Source organism: Suncus etruscus, chromosome 10, assembly GCF_024139225.1.
Source record: "Suncus etruscus isolate mSunEtr1 chromosome 10, mSunEtr1.pri.cur, whole genome shotgun sequence".
NCBI lineage: Eukaryota > Metazoa > Chordata > Mammalia > Eulipotyphla > Soricidae > Suncus > Suncus etruscus.
In genome coordinates, this window is record NC_064857.1 from 37,075,037 (window position 1) to 37,099,267 (window position 24,231).

Here is a 24,231-nt window from a genome sequence, read left to right on the forward strand (position 1 = left end):
GAGAGAGAGCATGGAGGTAGCGCGTCTGCCTTGATGCAAAAGGATTGTTAGTTCGAATCCCGGCGTCCCATATGGTCCCCCACCCCCAGCCTGCCAGGAGCGATTTCTGAGTGCAGAGCCAGGAGGAACCCCTGAGTGCTGCCGGATGTCACCCAAAAACCCAAAACAAACAAACAAACGCCTTGGACATTGCTGCTGCTCGGGAGGGAGAATGAGCGCCTCAGAGGGCTGCGAGCCCGGAGCAGAGTTGGGTGAGGCCAGAGTCTCAAGCCCCGAGGCCCAGCATGGCGGGGGCGTGGCCTGGATCTAGGGAGGGGCGGGGCGAAACCCTTGGGGGCGGGACCAGGTCCAAGGAAGGGGCGTGGCCCCTCAGAGACCGGTGCCTGGTCTCTGGAGGGGCGTGGCCCGGTTCAAATAGGGGGCGTGGCTTGACTCTAGGGCGGAACGAAGCCTCCTGGGGGCGGAGCCTCCCTAGGAAGGGGCGTGGCCTCTCGGAGAACAACATCTGGCCTTCGGGTAGGGCGGGGTCTCCTGGAAGCCGAGCCTGGCTGTGGGAGGGGCGTGGCCCGGCTCTCGAGCGGGGCGGGGCTCCCGGGAACAGCCTGGCTCCGGGAGGCGGGGCGAAGCCTCCCCCTTCCTCTGAAGGGGCGTGGCCTAATAGAAGAGCACCTGGCACTCGGGAAAGGCGGGGACTTGAGGGAGAGAGAGCCAAGCCTGAATCTGGGGCGAGGCGGGGCCTGGCTCCTGGGAGGGGCGGGGCCTAGCTCTCGGGCCAGGCCTCCCGGAACAGAGCTAGGCTGGGGGCGGGGCTTGATTCTAGAGTGGGGCGGGGCCTCTCGGAGAACGGCGCTTGGCACTTGGGCGGGGGCGATGCCTGAAAGCCGAGTCTGACTCGGGAGGGGCGTGGCCTGGCTCCGGGAGGGCGTGGCCTCTGGGGCGGGGCTAAGCACTGGGACGGAGCCTGTCTCGGGGGCGGAGCCGGAGGAGGACCCGCGGACTCAGCGCGGCAGCAGAAGCGCCGCAGACTCATCGGCCGCCCCGGCGCGCGCCACCCGCACCTGCTGCCCGCACCCTCGCCCGCCCCGGGGTGCCGCTGCCATGCGGCTGGCGCTGCTGTGGGCCCTGGGGCTCCTGGGCGCGGGCAGCCCGCTGCCCTCCCGGCCGCTCCCCAGGCTAGGTGAGTCCAGATCGGGCCAGGCGTGGGTGGGCCGGGGAGGCCAGCAAGGAGGCGCTGAGAAGTTGGGAGACATCGGGGTGCCCGGGCCGGCCTGGGGGACCCTTCCCGGAGCGCCTTCCACCCCGGGATCCTGGGGAGAAAGCCGGCATGCTGGGGCGCGCTCTCCTGTCATCCCCTGGGCACCCTCAGCTCCCAGTGCCAGGTGCCAGAGGCCTGGCAGCCGCCTCCTGGCATGGGGATCTGTCACCCGGTGCCATCCCCGGGCCTAACTCACCGGCTCCAAGGCCCTCTGGCCTCCAGGCCCCGTCCGGCACCAGGGCCGGGGGGGACACCGGCTCCTGGGGGTGACTCCAAGAGCTGTCACCGCCTCCGGGTAGCCCAGGCCCGGCTCCCGCTTGGAGCTTTCACTTCCCAATCAATGCAACTGGGAGCCGGGCCCGAGGAGGGAGCAGGCGGGGAGGGGGTAGGGGTGGCGTGTCCGGCGGTGACAGGGCCATTGTGGGGGCCGGAGAGGAAGCAGAGGCTGTGGGGGAACGGGTGTGTCTGGCCGGGCATCGGGGGTGTTTGCTCTGCTCACCCAAAACGGGCGTTCCCGCATCTGGGCCGACCGAGAGGGAAGAGGCGGGTGCCCAGGCAGCTGGCCAAGAGCCTTGCCTAGTGGACAGAGGAGTGCCTGGGAGTAGGGGAACAGGGGGAGAGGGTCGCTGGAAGGACCTGGGATTGGGCTAGGAAGGGGACAGAGTTAACAGGCACAACTTTTCTTTCTGGGGACCAAGCAAATGGGTAGGAGGCATTGGCCAGATGCTCCTTCATCTAGATCAGCCCTGGTGTTGACTCTCTTCTTATTTATTTATTTATTTGTTTGTTTGTTTATTTATTTATTTATTTATATGGCAGGGGGCTCCAGCCCTGGTGCTGATTCTCTTCTTATTTATTTATTGATTGATTGATGATTGATTGATGTTGGGTCACACCCGGCAGCACTCAGGAGTTACTCCTGGCTCTACGCTCAGAAATCGCCCCTGGCAGGCTCGGGGGACCATATGGGACGCCGGGATTCGAACCACCATCCTTCTGTATGCAAGGCAAATGCCTTCCCTCCATGCTATCTCTCCGGCCCCTAATTCTCTCTTCTGATTCACTTTCTTGGGGTGTCTGGGAATCCTGCAGGTGGCACCGATGATGAGAAAGAGAAGCAGGCGAGGCCAGACGGGGCCTGGAGCGGGTCCTTGGAGGCCCTGCTCCTTCGGGACCACCTGGGGGTGAATTCGGCAGAGGTGCTACAGGTGAGTGGTCCTGTCTCCCTTCAAGTCACCAACCTTCAGGGGAGTTCCTTGGGGGGTCTTGGAAAACTTGGCCCAGAGTGCAGTATGGTCATCCAGGCCCACCCCAACAACTGTTTCTGCCTGCATTTATTCCTCTCCTGGGTCCCCTTTAGAGAGGGTCAGTCCCCTAAATTCTGACTCGAAAGCTGAGTCAGAGGAAGGGCTGGAGTCTCCCTGGGTCCTCCATGAGTTTCCTCTCTGGGCAGGAAGCCGAGAAGGGGGCGGCTTAGGAACCTTCCTTGGCCTCCTCCAGCAACCCCCCAGAACAATGCACCGGGCCAGGCAGGGCTTCCGGGACCTCCCTTGGGACGACCGCCCCCCATGAGCTAATCCATGGCTGGTGCTCCTTAAGATCCTTGGTGGGGGGAGGCAAGGAGAGCTGACCTGTCCTCCGGTGCCCCAGATACGCCCGCCCGAGGCCTTTCAGATCAATCTGGAGCTTGATGGGGAGAATCACATTCTGGAGCTGCTACCAAGCAGGTGAGGAGATGGTGGAGCCCATAAACATGTACCCCGCTTTTACCCCTGCTCTCTTCAGCCTTAGGAACTATGTGGTCATTATTCTTTTTTTTTTTTTTTGATTTTTGGGCCACAACCAGAGACACTCAGGGGTTACTCCTGGCTAAGCGCTCAGAAGTCGCCCTTGGCTTGGGGGACTATATGGGACACCGGGGATCAAACCGCAGTCCTTCCTGGGTCAGACACATGCAAAGCAGATGCCCTACCACTGTGCCACCTCTGCCCCCTCCCTTCTTCCTTTTTAAGGCACAGAGAGATCAAACAACTTGCCCATGGTCACACAGCTAGCACAGCAGAAACCACGGGGAACCCAAATAATCTGTCAAGAATTTATGACCCAAGTTTATGCCTCTTGGGGGAAGCAGGAAAACTGGGATGTTAGCCATCCCACACTTCTCCTGCCTCCATGCTCTTTTCTCTCCATCTGCAGGGAGCTGGTGTCAGATCGTCCTACCCTGGTGTGGTACCAGCCCGATGGCACTCGGGTGGTTAGTGAGGGACACATTCTGGTGAGCCGGGGCCGCTTGTGCGGGTGATGTCTTTGGAGTGAGAAGCAGGGAGAGGACAGCGGGATGGTGCGGTGACATCTGAGCATGAGAGCACTTTTGTCCCTGTTCTATAGGGGAACTGCTGCTACCAGGGCCTGGTGAGGGGCCATGCACACTCCTGGGCCTCCATCTGCATCTGCTCTGGGCTCTGGTATGGGGGATCCCGGTTGTGGAGAGAGTGTGGGGTGTGAGCAGTAGGGAGTGCAGTGTTCTTACTCACTGCCTCCCACAGGGGTTTGGTGGTGCTGTCCCCAGAGAGAAGTTACGCTCTGGAGCTGAGAACTGGAAACCAGGGCTCTTATCCCCGTGCAGTTCGGATCCATCGGTCCTTGCTGCCAGGCCGTACCTGCATCTGGAATGGGCAGGGGCCTGTGCCCAGCCATTCTCCAACAGAACCACCCAGGGGACCGCATCATAGCCGTTGGGTGAGGATGTTTTGTTTTGTTTTGTTTTGTTTTGGTTTTTGGGCCACACCCAGCGGTGCTCAGGGGTTACTCCTGGCTGTCTGCTCAGAAATAGCTCCTGGCAGGCACGAGGGACCATATGTGACACCGGGATTCGAACCAACCACCTTTGGTCCTGGATTGGCTGCTTGCAAGGCAAACGCCACTGAGCTATCTCTCCGGGCCCATGGGTGAGGATGTTTAGCAGAAAAAGTGGGCGCTCCTCAGAGGCCCCCACAGCACAGGTTGCTCCTGCAACCACACATGGAGAGTTTGCCCACTCGAGGCCCCTGTGGGGTTTTACAATCTTCATTCTTCATCCAGCCCTGGGAGAGAAGGGGCCTTTAGTAGCTTGAGTTACAGTTGTTATTTCACTTGTTGGGTTTTGAGGCCACACTCACTGATGCTCGGGTTTCCTCTGGCTCTGTGTTCATGGATCTCCTAGCTCAGGGGTTACTCATGGCTCTGTGCTCAGGGGATCATTCCTGGCAGTGCTCGGGAGACCATAAGGAATGCCAGGATCAAACCTGGGTTAGTCACATGCAAGGCAAATGCCCTACCTGTTGTGCTTTCGCTTTGGTCCCTATTTTGTTGTTGTTACTGTTGTTGTTGTTGTTATTGTTTTGGGCCACATCTGGTGATGCTCAGGGGTTACTCCTGGCTATGCACTCAGAAATTGCTCCTGGCTTGGGGGACCATATGGGATGCCAGGGAATTGAACCGCGGTCCATCCTAGGTCAGCCGTGTGCAAAACAAACACCCTACCACTGCGCCACTGCTCTGGCCCCTTTGGTCCCTATTTTTTATTACTCTGAAGAACACTCCTCACAGGATTAGGATGGAACCATAGCTACACATGCACATGCCCTACCACTTGAGTATCATTCTTTTTTTTTTTTTTTTTTTTGGGCCACACCCGATGATGCTCAGGGGTTACTCCTGGCTATGCGCTCAGAAGTCGCTCCTGGCTTGGGGGACCATATGGGACACCGGGGGATCGAACCGAGGTCTGTCCTATGCTAGCGCAGGCAAGGCAGGCACCTTACCTCTAGCGCCACCGCCCGGCCCTTGAGTATCATTCTTGGCCTTCAATAGTGGTTGTTTGTTGAGTTCCAGGCTCTGTGCTCCTATGTGGTGCTGAGGATCAAACCTGGGCCTCCAGCATGCAAGTCATGAGTTCTCTCCCCATCCTTAATAGAGCCATTTACCAAGCAGTCTAAGGAGATGCCTGGGTCATTCCCTGCAATATTCAGTATGTGGTTCTTGAGTCAAGCTGTGGTGGGAATCTCCTGGGTGGTGCTCCAAAGACCAGACAATGATGGGAACCAAACCCAGATTCCTATCTATGCATGCCAGACAGGCATTCCAAACCTTTAACCATCTCCCTGGCCCCTAAGAGTTCACTTATTTTTGGGTCACACATAACAGTGCTTAGGAATTAAATTACTCCTGGCTTAGTGCTTAGAGGTCATATCCAGCAATGATTATGGACCATATAGTGTTAAGGATGGAATCTGGGACCCCTGCATACTAAGCCTACATGTCATTGAGCTGTTTCTCTGATTCCCTCTATTATTTACTCTTGGCATAAGTCACACTTGGCAGTGCTCAGAGCTAACTCTTGGCTCTGTGCTCAGGGGTCACTACTGATAGGTCTCAGGGGACCCTGAGCAATGCCAGGGATTAAACCAGTGCCAGCTGCATGTAAGGCCTTAACTCCAGTTCTAGCTCTCTGCCCCCAGCTCTATTTTTTTCTCTGGTTTTTGGGTCACATCTGGTGGCGCTCAGGGGTTACTCCTGGCTCTGCATTCAGAAATCACTCCTGGTAGGCTCAGGGAACCATATGGGATGCAGGAAATCAAACCCGGGTCGATCACGTGCAAGGCAATTGCTTTACCTACAGTGCTATTGCTCCAGCACCTACCTAGCAGTTCTGAAGGGTCACTATTAGCAGTGTTCAGGGGACCATAGGATTCAAATCCAGGCCCCACACATGTAAAGCACCTGCCCAGTCCTTTGTGTTGTCTCCCTGGCCCAAGTAGTAGTAGTAGTAGTAGTAGTAGTAGTAGTAGTAGTAGTAGTAGTAGTAGAAGTAGTAATAGTAGTAGTAGTAATAGAAGGAGGAGGAAGAGGAGAAGGAGAAGGAGGTGATTGAGTCATACCTGGTGGCACTCAAAGTTATTTATTCTGGCTCTGTGTTCTAGAGAAACCAGCAGTTCTTGGGGGGACTATATGTGGTACTGGGTAGCAAACCAGAGTCAGATGTATGCAAGGCAAATATCTCATCCCCAGAACTATCTATCATCTCACTCCCCTAGTATTTCTTGGGGGAGGTGGGCCACACCCAGCAGTGCTCTGGGGTGACTCCTGGCTCTGAGCTCAGAAAGCACTCCTGGTAGGTTTAGGGGATCACCATATGGGGTGCTGGGAATGAAACCCAGGTCAGGGGCCAGAGAGATAGCATGGAGGTAAGGCGTTTGCCTTTCATGCAGAAGGTCATCGGTTTGAATCCCAGCGTTCCATATGGTCCCCCATGCCTACCAGGAGCAATTTCTGAGCATGGAGCCAGGAGTTTCCCCTGAGCACTGCCGGGTGTGACCCAAAAACCACACACACACACACACACACACACACACACACACACACACACACACACAAAAGAAACCCAGGCCAACTAACTGCCTTATCTGCTGTGCTATCACTGCAACCCCTCCTGTTATTTTTTATTTTATTATTTTTGGTCCACACCAGGTGACGCTCAGGCATTACTCCTGGCTATGCGCTCAGAAATGACTCCTGGCTTAGGGGATCATATGGGATACCAGGGATTGAACCGAGATCAGGCCTGGGTCAGCCACATGCAAGGCAAACACCCTACCACTGCACCATCGCTCCAGCCCCTTCTCTTATTATTATTATTATTATTATTATTATTATTATTATTATTATTATTATTATTATTTTGGTTTCTGGGCCATCCTGGCAGTGCTCAGGGGTTACTCCTGGCTGTCTGCTCAGAAATAGCTCCTGGCAGGCACAGGGGACCATATGGGACACCGGGATTCGAACCAACCACCTTAGGTCCTGAATTGGCTGCTTGCAAGGCAAACCTCTGTGCTATCTCTCCGGGCCCTCTTAGTATTATTTTTAAGAATTTGGCTTTTATGGGGCTGGGAAGGTGGCACTAGAGGTAAGGTGTCGCCTTGCAAGCGCTAGCGTAGGACGGACCGAGGTTTGATCCCCCGGCGTCCCATATGGTCCCCCCAAGCCAGGTGCGATTTCTGAGTGCATAGCCAGGAATAACCCCTGAGCGTCAAACGGTGTGGCCCAAAAACCCAAAAAAAAATAAAAAAAGAATTTGGCTTTTATTTATAAAAGTAATTTTGTTTCATATTTGTCATGATTTATGTTTGGCATTATTTGAACCATTTGCCATTACAGAAAGATAAATATTTATTTGTGTTTTAAATAAAAATGGTATACAAAAATAAAAGAATTTGAAAAAAGCAGTGAACTTGGAGGCAGAAACTCAGGTCTCAGTGGTTCATTTATAAAACAGAATCTTCCCCCTTCTCTGTGGCCCACACAGGCTGGGAGTCAGCACTGCATACACAACGAGTGACTCACAAACTCAAAAACATTTTTCTTTCTCTTTTTTTTTTTTTTTTTGGTTTTTGGGTCACACCCAGCAGCACTCAGGGGTTACTCCTGGCTCTCCACTCAGAAATTGCTCTTGGCAGGCTCGGGGAACCATATGGGATGCCAGGATTCGAACCACCATCCTTCTGCATGCAAGGCAAATGCTCTACCTCTATGGTATCTCTCAGGTCCCAGCTCTCAAAAACATTTTTCTAATTTTCTTTTTCTTTTCTTTTCTTTTCTTTTTTTTCTTTTTGTTTATTTGGGTCACACCCAGCAGCACTCAGGGGTTACTCCTGGCTCTACACTCAGAAATCGCTCCTGGGGGGCGGGGAAAAAAAGAAAAAAAAAAAAGAAATCGCTCCTGGCAGGCTCAGGGGACCATGTGGGATGCTGGGATTCGAACTACTGATCTTCTGCATGCAAGGCAAACACCTTACCTCCATGCTATCTCTCCGGCCCCATTTTTCTTTTCTTTAAACTATTTTGTTTAGGATAGTTTTTTGGTAGGAGGAAGGAAGGGGTTTAGGCTAAACCTGGCTGTGCTCAGAGCTCACTCCTGGCTCTGTGCTCGGGAATAATTCCTGGTGGTGTTTGGGATTGACTTCTGACTCTGTGCTCAGACATAACTCCTACTGGTGCATGGGGCATTCTGATGCAGTGGGGATCAAATGAGGGGTGGCCTTGTGAAAGGTCTTTCTCTGGCCTCATCAAATTCTGTACCGCCTTCCTTTTTTTTTTTTTTTTTGCTGCTATCTCTGTGGTTTCTGGGGCTCATATAGGCCTGGGTGTGCCTATATTTAGGCACTGAGTGTTAGAATTCATGTATGGTCATTGGCTCACCATTGGCACTCGGGGTGCTGCTGGGGGTTGAATGGCTGAATACAGAGCCTCCTGCTGACCAGGTCAGGGCTCTGCCACTGAGCCCTGACCAGGTTCATTACTGTCCTTCCTGGCCCACCACAGAGGCGAGATGTGGTGACAGAGACCAAGATCGTGGAGCTGGTGATTGTGGCTGATCATTCTGAGGTGAGCTAGCTGACTGGTGGTGTCCTGAGCCCACTCAGGCCCCCCACCCCACTTCCCTGTCTGTCACAGTCCCCTCTTTTTTGGGGGTGGGGAGTTTGGGCCACACCCAGTGACACTCAGGTTACTCCTGGCTATGTGCTCAGAAATCGCTCCTGGCTTGGGGGAACCATATGGGATCGAACCATGGTCCATCCTAGGTTTAGCTCGTGCAAGGCAAATGCCCTACTGCTTGCGCCACTGCTCTGGTTCCTATCCCCTCTTTTGTACTGCAGGTGCAAAAGTACCCGGATTTCCAGCAGCTGCTGAACCGCTCTCTAGAAGTGGCGATGCTCCTGGACACAGTGAGTTTGGGAGGCGCAGCCCCCTGCCCCCTGGGACATGAGCACCCCCTCCTGATCTCATTCCCTTTCAGTTCTTCCAGCCCCTCAATGTCCGAGTGGCGCTGGTGGGCCTGGAAGCCTGGACCCAGCATGACCTGGTGGAAATCAGCCAGGACCCAGGGGTCACTCTTGACAACTTCCTGCGCTGGCGCCGGACAGACCTGTTACCCCGACTGCCCCATGACAATGCCCAGCTGATGACGTAAGGCCCAGGGTTGGGCAGGCCAATCCCACAGTTCCTTCCTTCCCTGCCTGAGGGCCTAAAGCTCAGGACCCCTGGACTGTGCCCCCTGACCTTTGACCTTTGGCCCCCAGTGCAACTGTGTTCTCTGGACCAGCAGTGGGACTGGCGGTTCAGAATTCCATCTGCTCCCCAGAGCTCTCAGGAGGGGTCAACATGGTGAGCCATCTCCACATCTCCCCTACTTCCAACTGGCCCCACCGTCCCCACTCAGCCCCTGCCATTGGTGGTTCAGTTTAGCCACTGGACCAGCCAGCTAAGCAGGGTGCAGCTGGGACCCTTGACACTACCACATCCTCTCCAGGTCAATGAGCTCTCCTCACCCTTTTCTTTTTGGGGGATGGGTGGGTAACAACATCTGGTTGTGCTTAAGGGCTTCTTCCAGCATCTCACTGTAGTATGTGTGGGGGGAGGTCACTTCCAGGGTTGATACTCTGGGGACCAAGTGCAAGTGATCAAATGCAAATTCTGTTTTGAACCATCTCCTACCCGCTACCCATTTGCCAGGGGGAGTAGGTTGCAGCCGAAGGTCTAAAGTGTAGGGGCCGGAGAGATAGCACAGCAATAGGGCTTGCACACAGTCAACCGAGGCGGAACCAGGTTTGTTTCCGGGGATCCCATATGGTCCCCCGAGTCTGCCAGGAGCTATTTCTGAGCACAGAGCCAGGATTAACCCCTGAGTGCCGCTGGGTATGACCCAAAACCAAAAATAAATAAAGTACAAAGAAGATATACCAGGGCCACCAGGGGTGGGGCAGGTGCGGGGACAGACTGAAACTCCCTACCACCAAGGTCTGGGCTCTCCTCCTGGAGACAAAGCATTTAAGGAGGGAGGCAGAGGAGGCGAGAGCTGCAGTGGGAGGGGGGTTCTGAAGCTAGGGTGCCCCTCCCCACTGACAGGACCACTCCACCAGCATCCTGGGTGTCGCCTCCTCCATGGCCCACGAGCTGGGCCACAGTTTGGGCTTGGGCCACGACTTGCCTGGGAATAGCTGCCCCTGTCCAGGTCCAGCCCCTGCCAAGACCTGTATCATGGAAGCCTCCACCGAGTGAGTGACCTCGGGTGTGGAGGGCGGGGGACAGGGCTGTCGCAGTTGCTGACTTGCAGCCTGACCACCTTACCACTCATTTCCCCTTAAGCTTCCTCCAAGGCCTGAACTTCAGCAACTGCAGCCGCCAGGCACTGGAGAGGGCTCTGCTGACTGGGATGGGCAGCTGTCTCTTTGCACAGGCGGCTGACCCCCACCCTATGACCAGCATGTGCGGGAACCAGCTTGTGGAGCCAGGGGAGCAGTGTGACTGTGGCTTCCCAGATGTGAGCCTGCCCACCTCAAATTTCACCTCTGTGCCCCATTGAACCCTCCCTGGGACCCTCCACTCCCCTGCAAGTAGCAGGTCCATGATGTGAGGTCGGGGTGAGGGTGGGAGAGCCTGGCTTGATCCCTTCTCTGTGCCCCCAGGACTGCACTGATCCATGCTGCGACTACTTCACCTGCCAGCTGAGGCCAGGGGCGCAGTGTGCCTCCCAGGGACCCTGCTGTGAGAACTGCCAGGTGGGCCGGAGAGAAAAGAAAGTGGGAGGGCATCAACCTTGCATGGGCCACCTGGCTTCAGTGCCTAGCACTATCAGGTGTGTGCCCCCAATACCAAAACACACAGCCAATCTTTCAGGTGGGCATCTTGGATACCTTGGCCTGTGCTTGCTGCCAGGGACTGGGAGGCAAGGGCGGCGCTGACCCCTCAGGCCTGGCTGGCACTCACACTCCTGTTCGCTCAACTTCTACAGCTGCGAGTGGCAGGCGGGCAGTGCCGCCCTGCCAGAGGGGAATGTGACTTGCCAGAATTCTGCACCGGAGACAGCGCACAGTGCCCCCCAGACCTCGGCCTGGGGGATGGCGAGCCATGCGCCGATGGTGCAGCTGTGTGTATGCAGGGGCGCTGTGCCTCCTATGTCCAGCAATGCCAGGGACTCTGGGGCCCCGGGGCCCAGCCAGCAGCGCCACTCTGCCTGCAGACTGCCAATGTACAGGGCAATGCATTTGGGAGCTGTGGACGCCACCCCAATGGCACCTACATGGCCTGCACGCCCAGGTGTGTAGTGGGGTCCTGGCTGCTCCTGAAGGAGTCCATGGGAGCCTCCACACCCTTTGGCTGAGTTTGCACATCTCTTGCCCCAGTGATGCCATCTGTGGGCAGCTTCAATGCCAAGGGGGCGGGGTCCAGCCTCTGCTGGGGACGGCTCAGGAGCTTCGCTGGGAGACCCTGGAAGCCAATGGCACCCGGTTCAACTGCAGTCGCGTGCGCCTGGACCTGGGTGGTGATGTGATGCAGCCACTCCTGGCTCTACCCGGCACCACCTGTGGCCCTGGCCTGGTGAGAACCCCGTGTAGGTGGGAAGGGCGCTCTGGATTGTAGTGGGTGGTTTCTGCAAGACTCTAAAACTCCCTTCCAGAGCTGGAGAGGTAGTGCAAGTGTTTGCCTTGCACGTGCTAACCTAGGACGGACCACGGTTCGATCCCCCGGTGTCCCATATGATCCCCCAAGCCAGCAGCGATTTTTGAGTGCATAGCTAGGAGTAACTCCTGAATGTCACTAGGTGTGACCCAAAATCCAAAACCAAAATAAATAAATAAAACTTCCCCACCTCAGGAGGGAGCTAGGTGTCTGCAGAAGGAGCCTACTGGCCCTCAAGAGCCTGGGCTTCTCCTTCTGAACAAGGGGCACCTCAGCCAGGAAAGCTCCTGGGAACCATGACTTCTGCTCCCTCTCCCTGGTCAGGTGTGCATCGACCGGCGGTGCCAACCTGCCAGCCTCCTGGGAGCACAGGAATGTCGCAGAAAATGCCATGGACATGGGGTGAGTTGACTCTCAAGGGATGGAAGGGGAGCAAAGGGTATACCCCCTCCCAGGAAAGGTTGACTAGGGGTTTTGGGCAGGCCTGGGTTTGAATTCTCACTCTAGCGTTGTGACCTGGGCCAGCTTACCTAACCTCTCTGAGCTAAGCTTCATCTCTGTCTCTCACATGAGCCAGCCAGGTGGGGTCGCTTTCTGGGGTGGATTTGATTTAGTTGGAAACTAAATGGGAAGGGCACTCAGCACCCTCTGCTCTGGCCAGAATGGAGATTGCCATCTCAGAGCTTGGGCACTGCCTATGCATTAGGTCTGGGAAAACAGAGGCCTGGGGTGCAGCCACAGGACAGGCCCCTCACTGCTCACCCCCCCTCCTAGGTTTGCAACAGCAATGGCGACTGTCACTGTGAGAAGGGCTGGGCACCCCCGGACTGCGCCACCCAGATCAGAGGTGGGGAGGAACCAGCAGGCTTGTCTTTCCTCTTCCTTTCCCTTTTCTTAATTAAAAAAAAAAAAAAAAGCGGTAGGGCATTCATTCTCCTTACATGCAGATGACTTGGGATGGACTCGAGTTCAATCCCCAGCATCGGGGCTGAAGCGATAGCACTGTAGTAGAGTGTTTGCCTTGCACTTGGCTGACTCAGGACAGACCTGGGTTCAATCCCTGGTGTCCCATATGGTCCCCGAGCCAGGAGTGATTTCTGAGCACATAGTCAGGAGTAACCCCTGAGCACTGCCGGGTATGGTCAAAAAGCCTTACAAACCACAAGACTGTACAAACTAGTCATGTTTGAAATCATGGTGTTTAAATAAAGACATTAAATAAAAAAGGAATACAAAAGAAGAGATAGTACAATGGGAATGGGATTTTCCTTGCACACAGTAAATCAGGGTTTGATCCCTGATACCACCCTATGGTTTCCTGAGCCCACCAGAAGTGACCCCTGAACACAGAGCCAGGAATAAACCCTGAGCATCACCACGCATGACCTCAGAATCAAACAAAAGAAAAGTAAAAGTTTATTTTTGCCGGGGAAGGAGCCTTCCCTTGACTGCTCAGGGAGTCAGGGGGCTGTTCCCAATGCTACGAAGTAAATCAGGTGGTGGCTTGGGGCTCAGGTCTGAGGATGTGGGGTTGTCAGGCCCTGTAGTCTCAGGATGTCCCAGGGCCACATCAGCAGTGCCTAGGATTCAACTGTGATGCTTTTCCATCTTTCTCTCCCCCACCCCATCTTCCCCATCTCTCTCCCCATTCTCACTGCTGATTCCTGACCCTGTGACCCTGACCCTTTATTCTTGGGTCACGTGACCTCCTTCCTCCCTGCATCTCCTCTTCCTCCGCCTCTTCCTGAGTACCTGGCTCTTACTCTTTTTTTTTTTTTTTTTTTTTTTGGTTTTTTTGGGCCACACCCGGCGGTGCTCAGGGGTTTCTCCTGGCTGTCTGCTCAGAAATAGCTCCTGGCAGGCATGGGGACCATATGGGACACTGGGATTCGAACCAACCACCTTTGGTCCTGGATCGGCTGCTTGCAAGGCAAACGCCGCTGTGCTATCTCTCTGGGCCCGTGGCTCTTACTCTTAGCCCTCTGTTCATTCTTTTTTTTTTTTTTCCTGTTCACTCTTGTTTTCCTTCCTTTTCTTCTCCTCCCCACCTATTTATTTTATTTTTAAATTTAATTTTTTTTTTTTTTTTTTTTGGTTTTTGGGCCACACCCGGTAACGCTCAGGGGTTACTCCTGGCTATGTGCTCAGAAGTTGCTCCTGGCTTGGGGGACCATATGGGACACCGGGGGATCGAACCGCGGTCCGTCCAAGGCTAGTGCAGGCAAGGCAGGCACCTTACCTTTAGCGCCACCGCCCGGCCCCTAAATTTAATTTAATTTATTTTTTTATATTAAATATATTTTTTATTTAAGTAACATGATCATAGTTGGGTTACAGTCACAAACAGAACACCCCCCTTCACCAGTGTAACATTCCCCCCCTTCCCATCCCCTGCCTGTATTTGAGACAGGCATTCTACTAGTTATTTGTGTTTTGTTTTTTTTTGTTTTTTTTTGGTTTTTGGGCCACACCCATTTGATGCTCAGGGGTTACTCCTGGCTATGTGCTCAGAAATCGCCCCTGGCTTGGGGGGACCATATGGGACGCCGGGGGATCGAACCGTGGTCCTTCCTTGGCTAGCGCTTGCAAGGCAGACACCTTACCTCCAGCACCACCTACCCGGCCCCAGTTATTTGTTTTTAAGTTCAATAAATTGTATTTTTTTTCCTTAAAGGATAAGAGTAAAAAATATAGTAAAGGTGTGATAGTGGCAATCGCCATTATTTGCATAGGTCCAGAAAAATGGGGAAAATGGAAAAAAAAACCTTGACCTGATTACAAAAAGGCCTCACCCCAGAAGTTTATTGGCATAAGACCAACTCTGGGTTCCAGGCATACCAGTCTGTCCACCTATTTATTTTATTTTATTTTATTTATTTATTTATTTATTTTTTGGTTTTTGGGCCACACCCTGTGACGCTCAGGGGTTACTCCTGGCTATGCGCTCAGAAGTTGCTCCTGGCTTCTTGGGGGACCATATGGGACGCCAGGGGATCGAACCGCGGTCTGTCCTAGGCTAGCGCAGGCAAGGCAGGCACCTTACCTCCAGCGCCACCGCCCGGCCCCTTATTTTATTTTTTAATTTTATTTTTTTTGGTTTTGGGGCCACACCTGGTGGTGCTCAGGAGTTGCTCCTAGTTCTGCACTCAGAAATCACTCCTGGCAGGCTGGGGGATCATATGGAATGCTAAGAACCAGGTATATCCTGGCTTGGCAGTGTGCAAGGCAAAGGCCCTACAGCTGTGCTATCATTCCAGGCCCCATTGTTTATTTTATTTGTTATGTTTTTGGCCTTGCAAGCTGTGCTTAGGAACACGCAATGGCAGGAATTGAGCCTGGAGAACCCTCCTCTAATGTCTGTGTTCCAGCCCTTTGGGGCCCCCTTTCTCTTCCTCTGGGTGTCTTTTAGATGGTGGCTGCATGCCCGGGCCATGGTTCCTGTGCCAGGAAGCGCATGAGAGCAATGTGTGCGGGAGCTGGGGATCAAACTCAGGGCCTCCAACCTGCATAGCAGGTGCTTCTTCACCTGTGGCTCCATCCCTGCTAACCTGTTCACCTTTAACCATCCTCCTTTACCTACAGCAACTGGATCCCTAACCACAGGGCTGCTCCTCAGCCTCCTGCTACTGCTAGTCCTGGTGCTGCTTGGTGCCAGCTACTGGCATCGTGCCCGCCTCCGCCAGCGGCTCTGCCAGCTCAAGGGGCCCAGCTGCCAATACAGGTACCAGTTCCTCAATGGCTCTGCCTCTGCCCCCTGATTCTGACCCCCTCACCCCACATACCTCCCTTCCCTACCTGTACCCACAGCCAGGATGCCAGCCCCCTTCCTTCCCAAACTGGCTAAGAAGGGGGCTCCTTCCTTGGGCTGATTTGGCCTGAGCCAGCCAGCAGTTCCCCAGAGTTGGCTGCTCGAGGGAGGGGAGGGCACTGGGCTGAGATTGCCCTTTTCTGTGCTCAGGGCAGCCCAACCCACACCCCCGGAACGCCCAGGACCCCCTCAGAGGACTTTGCTGATGCCAGGTGCCAAGGTGAGCTGAGATACCAGTGGAGAGAGACACCACCCATACATACCCCCTCCAGACCAGGCATCTAGCTTTGGCTGAGGTGAGGGGACAGATGGCCCTAGACTCAAAGCCTCTTTAGCCCAAGTATCCTTCGAGGAGTGAGGCCAGCCTCCCCTAGATACCCTGTGGCCCAGCTGCAGGCCCAGACCTGGAGTGGAGAGGCAGGGGACATGGCCACCACCCACAGGAAGATCTGCAGCAGCTCTGCGGTGGGAGGGGGGACAGCCTGGGCTCCAAGACTCGGCCCCATTGGGCCAGGGTTGGTTGGTGGCAATCAGAACTGCTGTGAGTGCACCAGGACAGACCAAGGCCCAGGTCACCACAGGTAGGAAGAAGGGTAGGTGACAGTGTGCCTGCTAGGACCTTAGGAGGGTGGCTCCTAGAGTAGAGTCTGCGCACCCTATTAACCTGGGTCAGCCCTTTGCATGCAACTGAATAACCGCATGCACTGGCCCATGCCCATGTCTGGCGCCCATCTTCTGCTACTAACCTCCTCCCATCGCCCACGTCTGTCTGTCTGTCTCTGCTCCTGCTCCCTGCCTGTCCACTTTGCTCCTCTCACAGACTAGCACTGGAGGCTTTCCCGCCGCCCCCTCCAGGCCGCTGCCTCCTGACCCTGTTCGCAAGAGACTCCAGGTAAATCTGGCCCTGGGCAGGTGGGAAGCTCGGCGCTAAGCCTCAGCTCTTACCCCTGTTCCCTGCCAGCGGTGCTCATCACTCTGGGACCAGGGTGCCCCTCCGCCTTCAGACACTCTGAACCCCAGAAACTGCCAAGGGTGAGCCTCCTGCCTTGGTTTCTACCGCCATCTGGTGGTCAGCTGCGGACTGCAGCCACCTAGGGACACCCCAAGGACCCATTCCCCCACTTCTTCTGCTGGCATGCACCCCAGCCTTATGCGCATGTCGGGGGGGGGGTCCTCTCCTGCCCTATGGCTGACTCTGCATGTTGACTTAAACCCCACAACTGCATGCCCACCCCACTCGACTGTCCCCTCACTCACAAGTCACTGCCCCTCTCTCTGTCCAGGCTGAGTTGGTGGATCGACCCAATCCCCCTAACCGCCCTCTGCCCGCTGACCCAGTGTTGAGGCGCCCCAAGGTAATAGTGAGTGAGGGAGAGAGAAGGGCACAGCCTCTCCCCCATCTAGGCTTGTCATGCTGGTGGCCGTGGCGGTGGTGACCGTGGTTAGATATCCCCTGTGTGCCCAAGGGCACCTACCCCCAGTGGTTTCTCGAGTGGTGAAAGGTTTGTTCAGAGACAGTGGTGATCGCTGGTGCAGCCCACACACTCGGCTGGTGTTCCCCAGCACCAGGGCAGGGGTGGCTACATGACGGCGCACCCCTGCGCTCTCTCTCTCTCTCAGTGCGAAGGGCCTACCAAGCCTCCACCCCCAAGGAAGGCACTACCCACTGGCCCCACAAGCAGGTGCCCTTCTGGGGATGCGCCCGGCCCAGAAGCAGGATTTCCACCTTCAGTAATACCTTCCAGGTAGCCGAGGGGGCTGAGGATGGGTGGGTGGGCAAAGGGGCCTCCCCACTAACCATCTGGCCTTCCCTCTTCGCAGGCCCGCACCGCCGCCCCCTGCAGCAGCATCTTCACTCTACCTCTAACTGCTCCATCCGAGACTTAGGACATCTAGACATCTAAACCCACAGAATACCCCTCCTGGGGTCCCCCTACACACAATGACTGAAGGAGCCCAGGCTGCAATGGAGCAGGCGTCCTGCAACACCGGGCACCCTTAGGAGCTGCAGCATCACCCTCAGCTGCAGATTGGAGTTGGGGTTGGGGCTGGGGGAGACAGCACAGGGTTCGGCTCCTAGGATGGTCCCAATAAAAGGAGAGAATTTGGGAGAGTGCCTTCGGTTTTGTCTGGGTCACTTCTACTGTAGTTCCGGGGGTGGCAGCCAGGGCACGCTGCTGCCCCGGAGAAAGCCAGCGGGAAGGCGAGTCCAGGCTTGGGTCAGCGGCTTGGTTGTGCCAGTTTGGGTGGTTCCCCCTTGCAGTCCAGGACCCCTGGGAGCTAGACGCCCCGCAGCACCCTCCACAGCCAGGCCTGGCCTCCGACCCGACGCAACCCCTGGGGACAACGACCATCACATCCAGCCAAGCTGGGGTGTCCCCTAGTCTCCCCAGCCTGAAAGTGGCCCGGGAATGTGGGTCTCTCTGGCCACGGTTCTAAGAGCCCTGGAGCCAGGGTGGCGGTGGCAGCGGCTCCCACGATCCCGAGGCCTCACTCCTGCCTCCTCCACCCCCACCTGAGGGCTGCGGAACAAAGGTGCTTTGTCCAGACCACAACCACCTCCCGATTTCATCCCGTGTCTGAGAGCGCAGGGTGAGGTTGTGGGGAAGAGCGGAGCCATGCGCTAGCCTTAGGTGGGCATGGAGTTGGCCATGTGTTGGAGTGGGACACACAGTCCTAGAGATGCATCAGTCCTTTCCCGGGGCACTGCCCAGAGATGTGCCAAGGAAAGGGCTTGGGGGGGGGGGGGCTGGAGAGATAGCACAGCGGTAGGGCATTTGCCTTGCCAGCAGCTGATCCAGCAGCATGGATGGTAGTTCGAATCCCGGCATCCCTTATGGTTTCCCGTCCCTGCCAGGAGTGATTTCTGAGCACAGAGCCAGGAGTAAACGCTGAACGCTGCTGAGTGTGACCCATAAACCAATAAGAGGGAAAAAAAGAAAGAAAAGGACTTGGATAAGCTTCGGGGGACCCTGGTCCGCTCATCCCTCTCCTCTTGGGGCAAAGGGGTGTGACCCTACAGACACCCTCCAAGCACCCAAGGAGACTTTCTTTCTTTCTTTCTTTCTTTCTTTCTTTCTTTCTTTCTTTCTTTCTTTCTTTCTTTCTTTCTTTCTTTCTTTCTTTCTTTCTTTCTTTCTTTCTTTCTTTCTTTCTTCCTTCCTTCCTTCCTTCCTTTTCTTTCTTTTTCTTTCTCTTTCTTTCTTCTTTCTTTCCTTCTTTCTCGTCCTTCCTTCCTTTCTTCCTTCCTTCCTTTCTTTCTTTCCTTCCTTCTTTCCTTCCTTCCTTCCTTCCTTCCTTCCTTCCTTCCTTCCTTCCTTCCTTCCTTCCTTCCTTCCTTCCTTCCTTCCTTCCTTCCTCCCTCCCTCCCTCCCTCCCTCCCTCCCTCCCTCCCTCCCTCCCTCCCTCCCTCCCTCCCTCTCTCTCTCTCTCTCTCTCTCTCTCTCTCTCTCTCTCTCTCTCTCTCTCTCTTTCTTTTAGTTTTGGGGCCACACCCGGTGACGCTCTGGGATTATTCCTGGCTGATGCGTTCAGAAATCGCTCCTGGCTTGGGGGACCCTATGGGACGCCGCCGGAGGATCGAACCTAGGTTAGGGTTAGCGCGTGCCAGGCAGACAGACAACCCTCCCGTTGCACCCCCAACCCAAGGAGACTTTCTGCCGTGCAGCTACGAAAGCCAGAAGCAGCAAGACCCAAGAGCAGCAAGACCTAGCTAGCTCCTGGATCCCGTCCCCACTCCAGGCGGGCGCGCCCCAGGGTCGCCAGAGCAGCCGGGCGCGCGCGGGCCGGCAGGGGTTAAGGCGAGTTGGCCGCGAGCGGAGGGGCGGGGCGGCGTTGCCATTGGTGGAAAGTTCTCCGTGGGCGTGGCCCGCGAGTCCGCACGCTCCCCACCCCCGTCGCGGAGCACCCCCAAACCTTCCACTTTGTACCTTTCAGGCCGCCGCTGCGCTGCGCTGCGCTGCGAGACGGGCCGGGCCGGGCCAGGCCGGGCTGTGGGCCGGACCCCTCGGGGGGCGATGCGGCGGCTGCTGCCCCTGCTGCGGACCATCCTCTGGGCCACGCTGCTCGGCTCCCCGCTGCGGGGGGGCTCCGGCCTCCGACACCCCCTTTACTGGAACTCCAGCAACCCCAGGTAGCCGGGCCGGGCCGGGCCTGCGCGCGTCTGGGCAGCCCCGCTCGCTTGGGGCGCGTTGCTTGGGGAGCCCGGCCGGCCGCGCGCTGGGGCTCCTTTGTTTGAGTCTGCGGGGGAGGGGCGAGCGCTCCGGGGGTCCCCCTGCCCGCCCCACGCCTCCCGCACACGTGTTGGGGCTCTGGAGCCCGGGGAGGGGGTGTCTGGGTCTGCACGGCGAGCCCCACCCGCCTCTCCCCCTGCTCCTCTCTTGGGGTGGTAAACTTGGGGTGGAAGAAGGAATGGGGCTCCAAGAGCGAGGATCAGGGGTCCTGCGAGGCTGAGGCCTGACCCCCCCCCCTTCTTTCAGGCCTCTCTTTCTGGGGCTCTCTTGTCTCAGCCTGCCCTTCTTTCTGGCTGATTCACCTGGTCTCCATTTAGTCGACCTCAGTGATCTGGTCTGTGAAATGGGCCAGGAACGTCTGCACCCCCTGGGAAAGAAAGCAGCGTGCAAAAAGGGGTGCGCTCACAGAAGCCAACTTGGATAGCTTTCCCTGCCTGCGTTTGAATCTCGGTGGTGTGTGTGTGTGTGTGTGTGTGTGTGTGTGTGTGTGTGTGTGTGTGTGTGTGTGTGTGTGTGTGTGTCTTAAATTTTTTTTTTTCTTTTCTGCTCGCCTCCATCCTTCCCCCGGTTTCTCCCTGCCTCTGCTTTCTTTCTCCCATCTGTTTTTCCTTTCTGATTTTCTTCCTTGAGACAATCTGCGCCTCTGACGTGTGTTATGTTAGCTCGCAAGCATTTTACTCATCCTGGGTTGGACCCAGGAGGCCGGTGCTTGGGGGACTCCAAGAGATAGCCAGTCTAGACTCTGCTCTCTGGAAGCTGACCCCCCTTCAGGGGCAGAGTTCTCTATACAGGTCATTTTAATACCAATGCACTGTCATAGTGCTTTTGTCCTCCAGCTCAGAATTCCTCTCCCCCGTTCCAGCCCAGTGCCCCTGAATCACTTGGAAGGGCGTTAAAAATTCCAGTCCCTGCACCCCCCCCCAACCTCCCACCCTGAGACTTCTGGTTCCTCGATTGGACCCACTAATATTGAGTGCAGAATTTGGCACAGCACCCCTTCCAGACGCCCAGTGTCTTGCATCCACACATACCAGGCCAAGTGTCCACCAGCTACTGTCCTCTGGGGCACTGAGCCCAGGAATCTGCATTTCTAATCAGTCCCCATTGAGGGGCTTCCCCATTGGAAGTCTTAAGTCCAGCAGGGTTCTATGTGTATGCGGGCCTGGGGAAGTGTGGGTCCCTTGAAGCTGATAGCTGAACAGCCTCCAACTCTGTTGGCTCCCCAAGAAATTTCCTACAGGTGGAGGGGGCTAAGGGTTGGATGACAGGTTGAGGGGGTACCATGCTCTGTAGAGAAGGGAGGAAGCACCCACCAGCCTCTTCCCTAGACCCCGGGGTTCTTTCTAGCAGATGTTGGAGGTCTATAGCCTAGGACTGGAGAGACAGGACCATGAGGGAAGGCACCTGTCTTGCACCCCACCAATCTCAGTTCAAACCCCAGCATCCCATTTGGTCCCCCCAAGCGCCACCATGAATGATCCTTGAGTGCAGAACCAGGAGTAAGCCCTGAGCACTGTCAGCTATGATCCCAAATCCAAACAAAAAGTAAATTATAGAGGCCAGAGAGATAGCAAAGTGGTAGGGCATTTGTCTTGCACGCAGCTGACCCAGGACAGACGGTAGTTCGAATCCCATATGGTCCCTGTGCCTGCCAGGAGCGATTTCTAAGCGTAGAGCCAGGAGTAACCCCTGAACGCCGCCAGGTGTGCCCCCCTCAAAAAACAAACAAACAAAATAGTAAATTATATGACGTCAACCTGGTTATTCTCGTCTCTGTGGGAACTGCCGCCCTGGCTGGCTCTGGCTTCTGTGCCCAGAAGCCCTTTGCTTCTGTCCCCCTGCTTCTTTGCAGCACATAGTAAGTTCCCTCTATTTCCCAGATGCAGGTGCCAGGTCAGACCAGTGGGGGGCACTAGGGCTAAAGATGTGGGTGGCAGCTCCAGTCCAAAAGTTAGGGTGGGCTTGTGGACATCTGCTATCTGAGGACACAGCAGCCCTTCAACCTCTCTGAGTCCCTGGGCCTTCGCTTGTGCCTTGTCTGAGTTCCCTGTGTGTCATGAGAACTCACGCTTTACTGCATGGCCTCCTCTCCAGTGGGGGGGGGGGGTGTCTGGCAGGGACCCCAATGGACAGGATGTCTCCGGCCCTAGGGGCCTATGTCACATCTCCTCCCCTGAATCCCTGCTCCTTCACACCCGCAGCTTGCTTCGAGGTGATGCGGTGGTGGAGCTGGGCCTCAACGATTACCTAGATATCTTCTGCCCCCACTACGAAGGCCCAGGGCCCCCTGGAGGGCCCGAGAGCTTCGCCTTGTATATGGTGGACTGGCAGGGTTACCAGGCCTGCCAGGCCGAGGGGCCTCGGGCATTCAAGCGCTGGGAATGCTCTCGCCCCTTTGCCCCCTTGGGTCCTGTCCGCTTCTCAGAGAAGATTCAGCGTTTCACGCCCTTCTCCCTCGGTTTTGAGTTCTTGCCTGGAGAAACCTACTATTACATCTGTGAGTGAAATGGGCACACCCTTTGGGGAGGTGGGAAAAGGAGTGGAGTGGCCCCGACCATGGCTATGGCTAGCCTTGGGGTTAAGGGTTGAGGTGGAGGAAGAAGAGGGCCAGGAGTGAGGACCAGGGGCCGGAGTGGTGGTACAAGTGGTAGGGCATTTGCCTTGCACACACTGACCTAGGATGGACCACGGTTCCATCTCCCAGTGTCCCATATGGGCCACCAAGCCAGGAGCGATTTCTGAGTGCATAGCCAGGAGTAACCCCTGAGCATCACCAGTTGTACCCCCGAAAAAACAAAGGAGTGAGGGCCAGACAGAGAGGAGGGGAAGATCCAGAACTGACAGGAGCATCTAGAAGGAAGAAGGTTGCCGCCCCCCACCAGGGATAGCACAGTAATAGGGCATTTGCCTTCCACGCAGCTGATCCCGAACAGACCCAAATTTGATTCCCGACATTCCATATGGTTTCCCCAGCCTGCCAGGAGCAATATTTTTGTTTGTTTGTTTTTGGGTCACACCCGGCATTGCTCAGGGGCTACTTCTGGCTCTAAGCTCAGAAATCTCCCCCAGCAGGCCCAGGGGACCATATGGGATGCCGGAATTCGAACCACCGTCCTTCTGCATGCAAAGCAAACGCCCTACCACTGTGCTATCTCTCTGGCCCCTGCCAGGAGCAACTCTTTTGGTTTTTTTTTTTGGGGGGGGATCACACTGGCAGGCACAGGGGTTACTTCTGGCTCTATACTCAGAAATCGCTCTTGGCAGGCACAGGGGACCTATGGGATGCCAGGATTCCATGCATGCAAGCAAACACCTTACCTCCATGCTATCTCTCCGGCCCCACCAGGAGCAATCGTTTGTTTGTTTGTTTGTTTGTTTTTGGTTTTTGGGCCATACCCAGTGGTACTCAGGGGTTACTCCTGGCTGTCTGCTCAGAAATAGCTCCTGGCAGGCACGGGGGACCATATGGGACACCGGGATTCGAACCAACCACCTTTGGTCCTGGATCGGCTGCTTGCAAGGCAAATGCTGCTGTGCTATCTCTCTGGGCCCCAGGAGCAATTTTTGAGCTCAGAGTAGGAGTAACCCCTTAATGCTGCTGGGTGTGGCCCCAAAACCAAAATAAATAAATAAATAAAAAAAATAAAAGGAAGAGGGGCTAGGAATGGGAGCCCAGGGGAGAAGAAGGGACAGGAATGGGGTGGGTGGCAGACCACACTGTGCTCACTCCTCCCCCTTCTCCAAGCCGTGCCAAGTCCAGAAAGTCCTGGCCAGTGCCTGAGGCTGCAGGTGTCTGTCTGCTGCAAGGAGAGCAGTAAGTATGAGGGTGCTGGCTTGGTGTGGTCCCTGGGAGGGAGGACAGAGGGGGAACATAACACTCTGAGTCTAGAAGGGGCTCCCTCAGCTAGCTATGAGGGTACTTCCACCTGCTTTGGTCCAGGGAGAACATCCCTGAACTGGAGGTCTGCAGTGGCAGTTTGGGGGAGACTTTGAAGTTGGGGGCTGAGAGGAGATCAGGAGGTAACGGGGAGGAGAGAAGGGGAATAGTTGATTTGGGAGCCCTGGAAGAACATAAAAGCAGAGGCCTGAGCCTCTGTGAGAAAGGCATTTGCCTTGCATGTGGCTAACTTGGGTTTGATCCCCAGCATCCCGTATGATCCCTGAACAAAGAGCCAGGAGTAAGTCCTCTGCAATGCTGGGTGTGGCCTTGCCCCAAAAAAGAATGGGAGAACTGAGCAGGGGGGTGGCAGGCTGAAGAGGGGACACCCACCAAACCAATATCCACCCTCCCGTTCACAGAGTCTGAGTCGGCACATCCTGTGGGAAGCCCTGGAGAAAGTGGCACATCGGGGTGGCAAGGTGGGGGTGCTCCCAGCCCCCTCTGTGTGCTGCTGTTGCTGCTGTTCCCCATCCTGAGGCTCCTGCGAGCTCTCTGA

The 24,231-nt window shown here is 55.8% G+C and overlaps 2 protein-coding genes across 8 annotated transcripts; both read left to right on the forward strand.

Annotated features, from left to right (window-relative positions):
- Positions 1 to 1,033: 1,033 nt before the first annotated feature.
- On the forward strand, positions 1,034 to 17,679 carry ADAM15 (ADAM metallopeptidase domain 15). 7 transcript variants are annotated; one of them, XM_049782227.1, is made up of 23 exons: positions 1,034 to 1,177; positions 2,348 to 2,463; positions 2,906 to 2,982; positions 3,452 to 3,530; positions 3,644 to 3,720; positions 3,802 to 3,994; positions 8,618 to 8,680; positions 8,953 to 9,021; positions 9,093 to 9,262; positions 9,376 to 9,460; positions 10,202 to 10,350; positions 10,442 to 10,616; positions 10,762 to 10,854; positions 11,088 to 11,392; positions 11,479 to 11,674; positions 12,080 to 12,157; positions 12,530 to 12,602; positions 15,338 to 15,476; positions 15,714 to 15,783; positions 16,384 to 16,455; positions 16,847 to 16,918; positions 17,184 to 17,308; positions 17,385 to 17,679. In XM_049782227.1, the coding sequence occupies exons 1-23, from the start codon at positions 1,099 to 1,101 to the stop codon at positions 17,428 to 17,430; spliced, it is 2,601 nt and encodes an 866-aa protein (XP_049638184.1). In that variant the 5' UTR covers positions 1,034 to 1,098; the 3' UTR covers positions 17,431 to 17,679. The 7 variants fall into 7 exon arrangements, with proteins under 7 accessions (XP_049638184.1, XP_049638179.1, XP_049638178.1 ...); XM_049782222.1 differs by lacking the exon at positions 16,847 to 16,918; XM_049782221.1 differs by lacking the exon at positions 16,847 to 16,918 and having other exon boundaries at positions 15,714 to 15,788; positions 16,327 to 16,455; positions 17,385 to 17,497.
- EFNA4 (ephrin A4) lies at positions 17,530 to 24,231 on the forward strand. The gene is made up of 7 exons (XM_049781606.1): positions 17,530 to 17,545; positions 17,827 to 17,976; positions 19,231 to 19,413; positions 19,500 to 19,695; positions 21,997 to 22,292; positions 23,541 to 23,609; positions 24,095 to 24,231. The coding sequence occupies exons 1-7, from the start codon at positions 17,530 to 17,532 to the stop codon at positions 24,229 to 24,231; spliced, it is 1,047 nt and encodes a 348-aa protein (XP_049637563.1).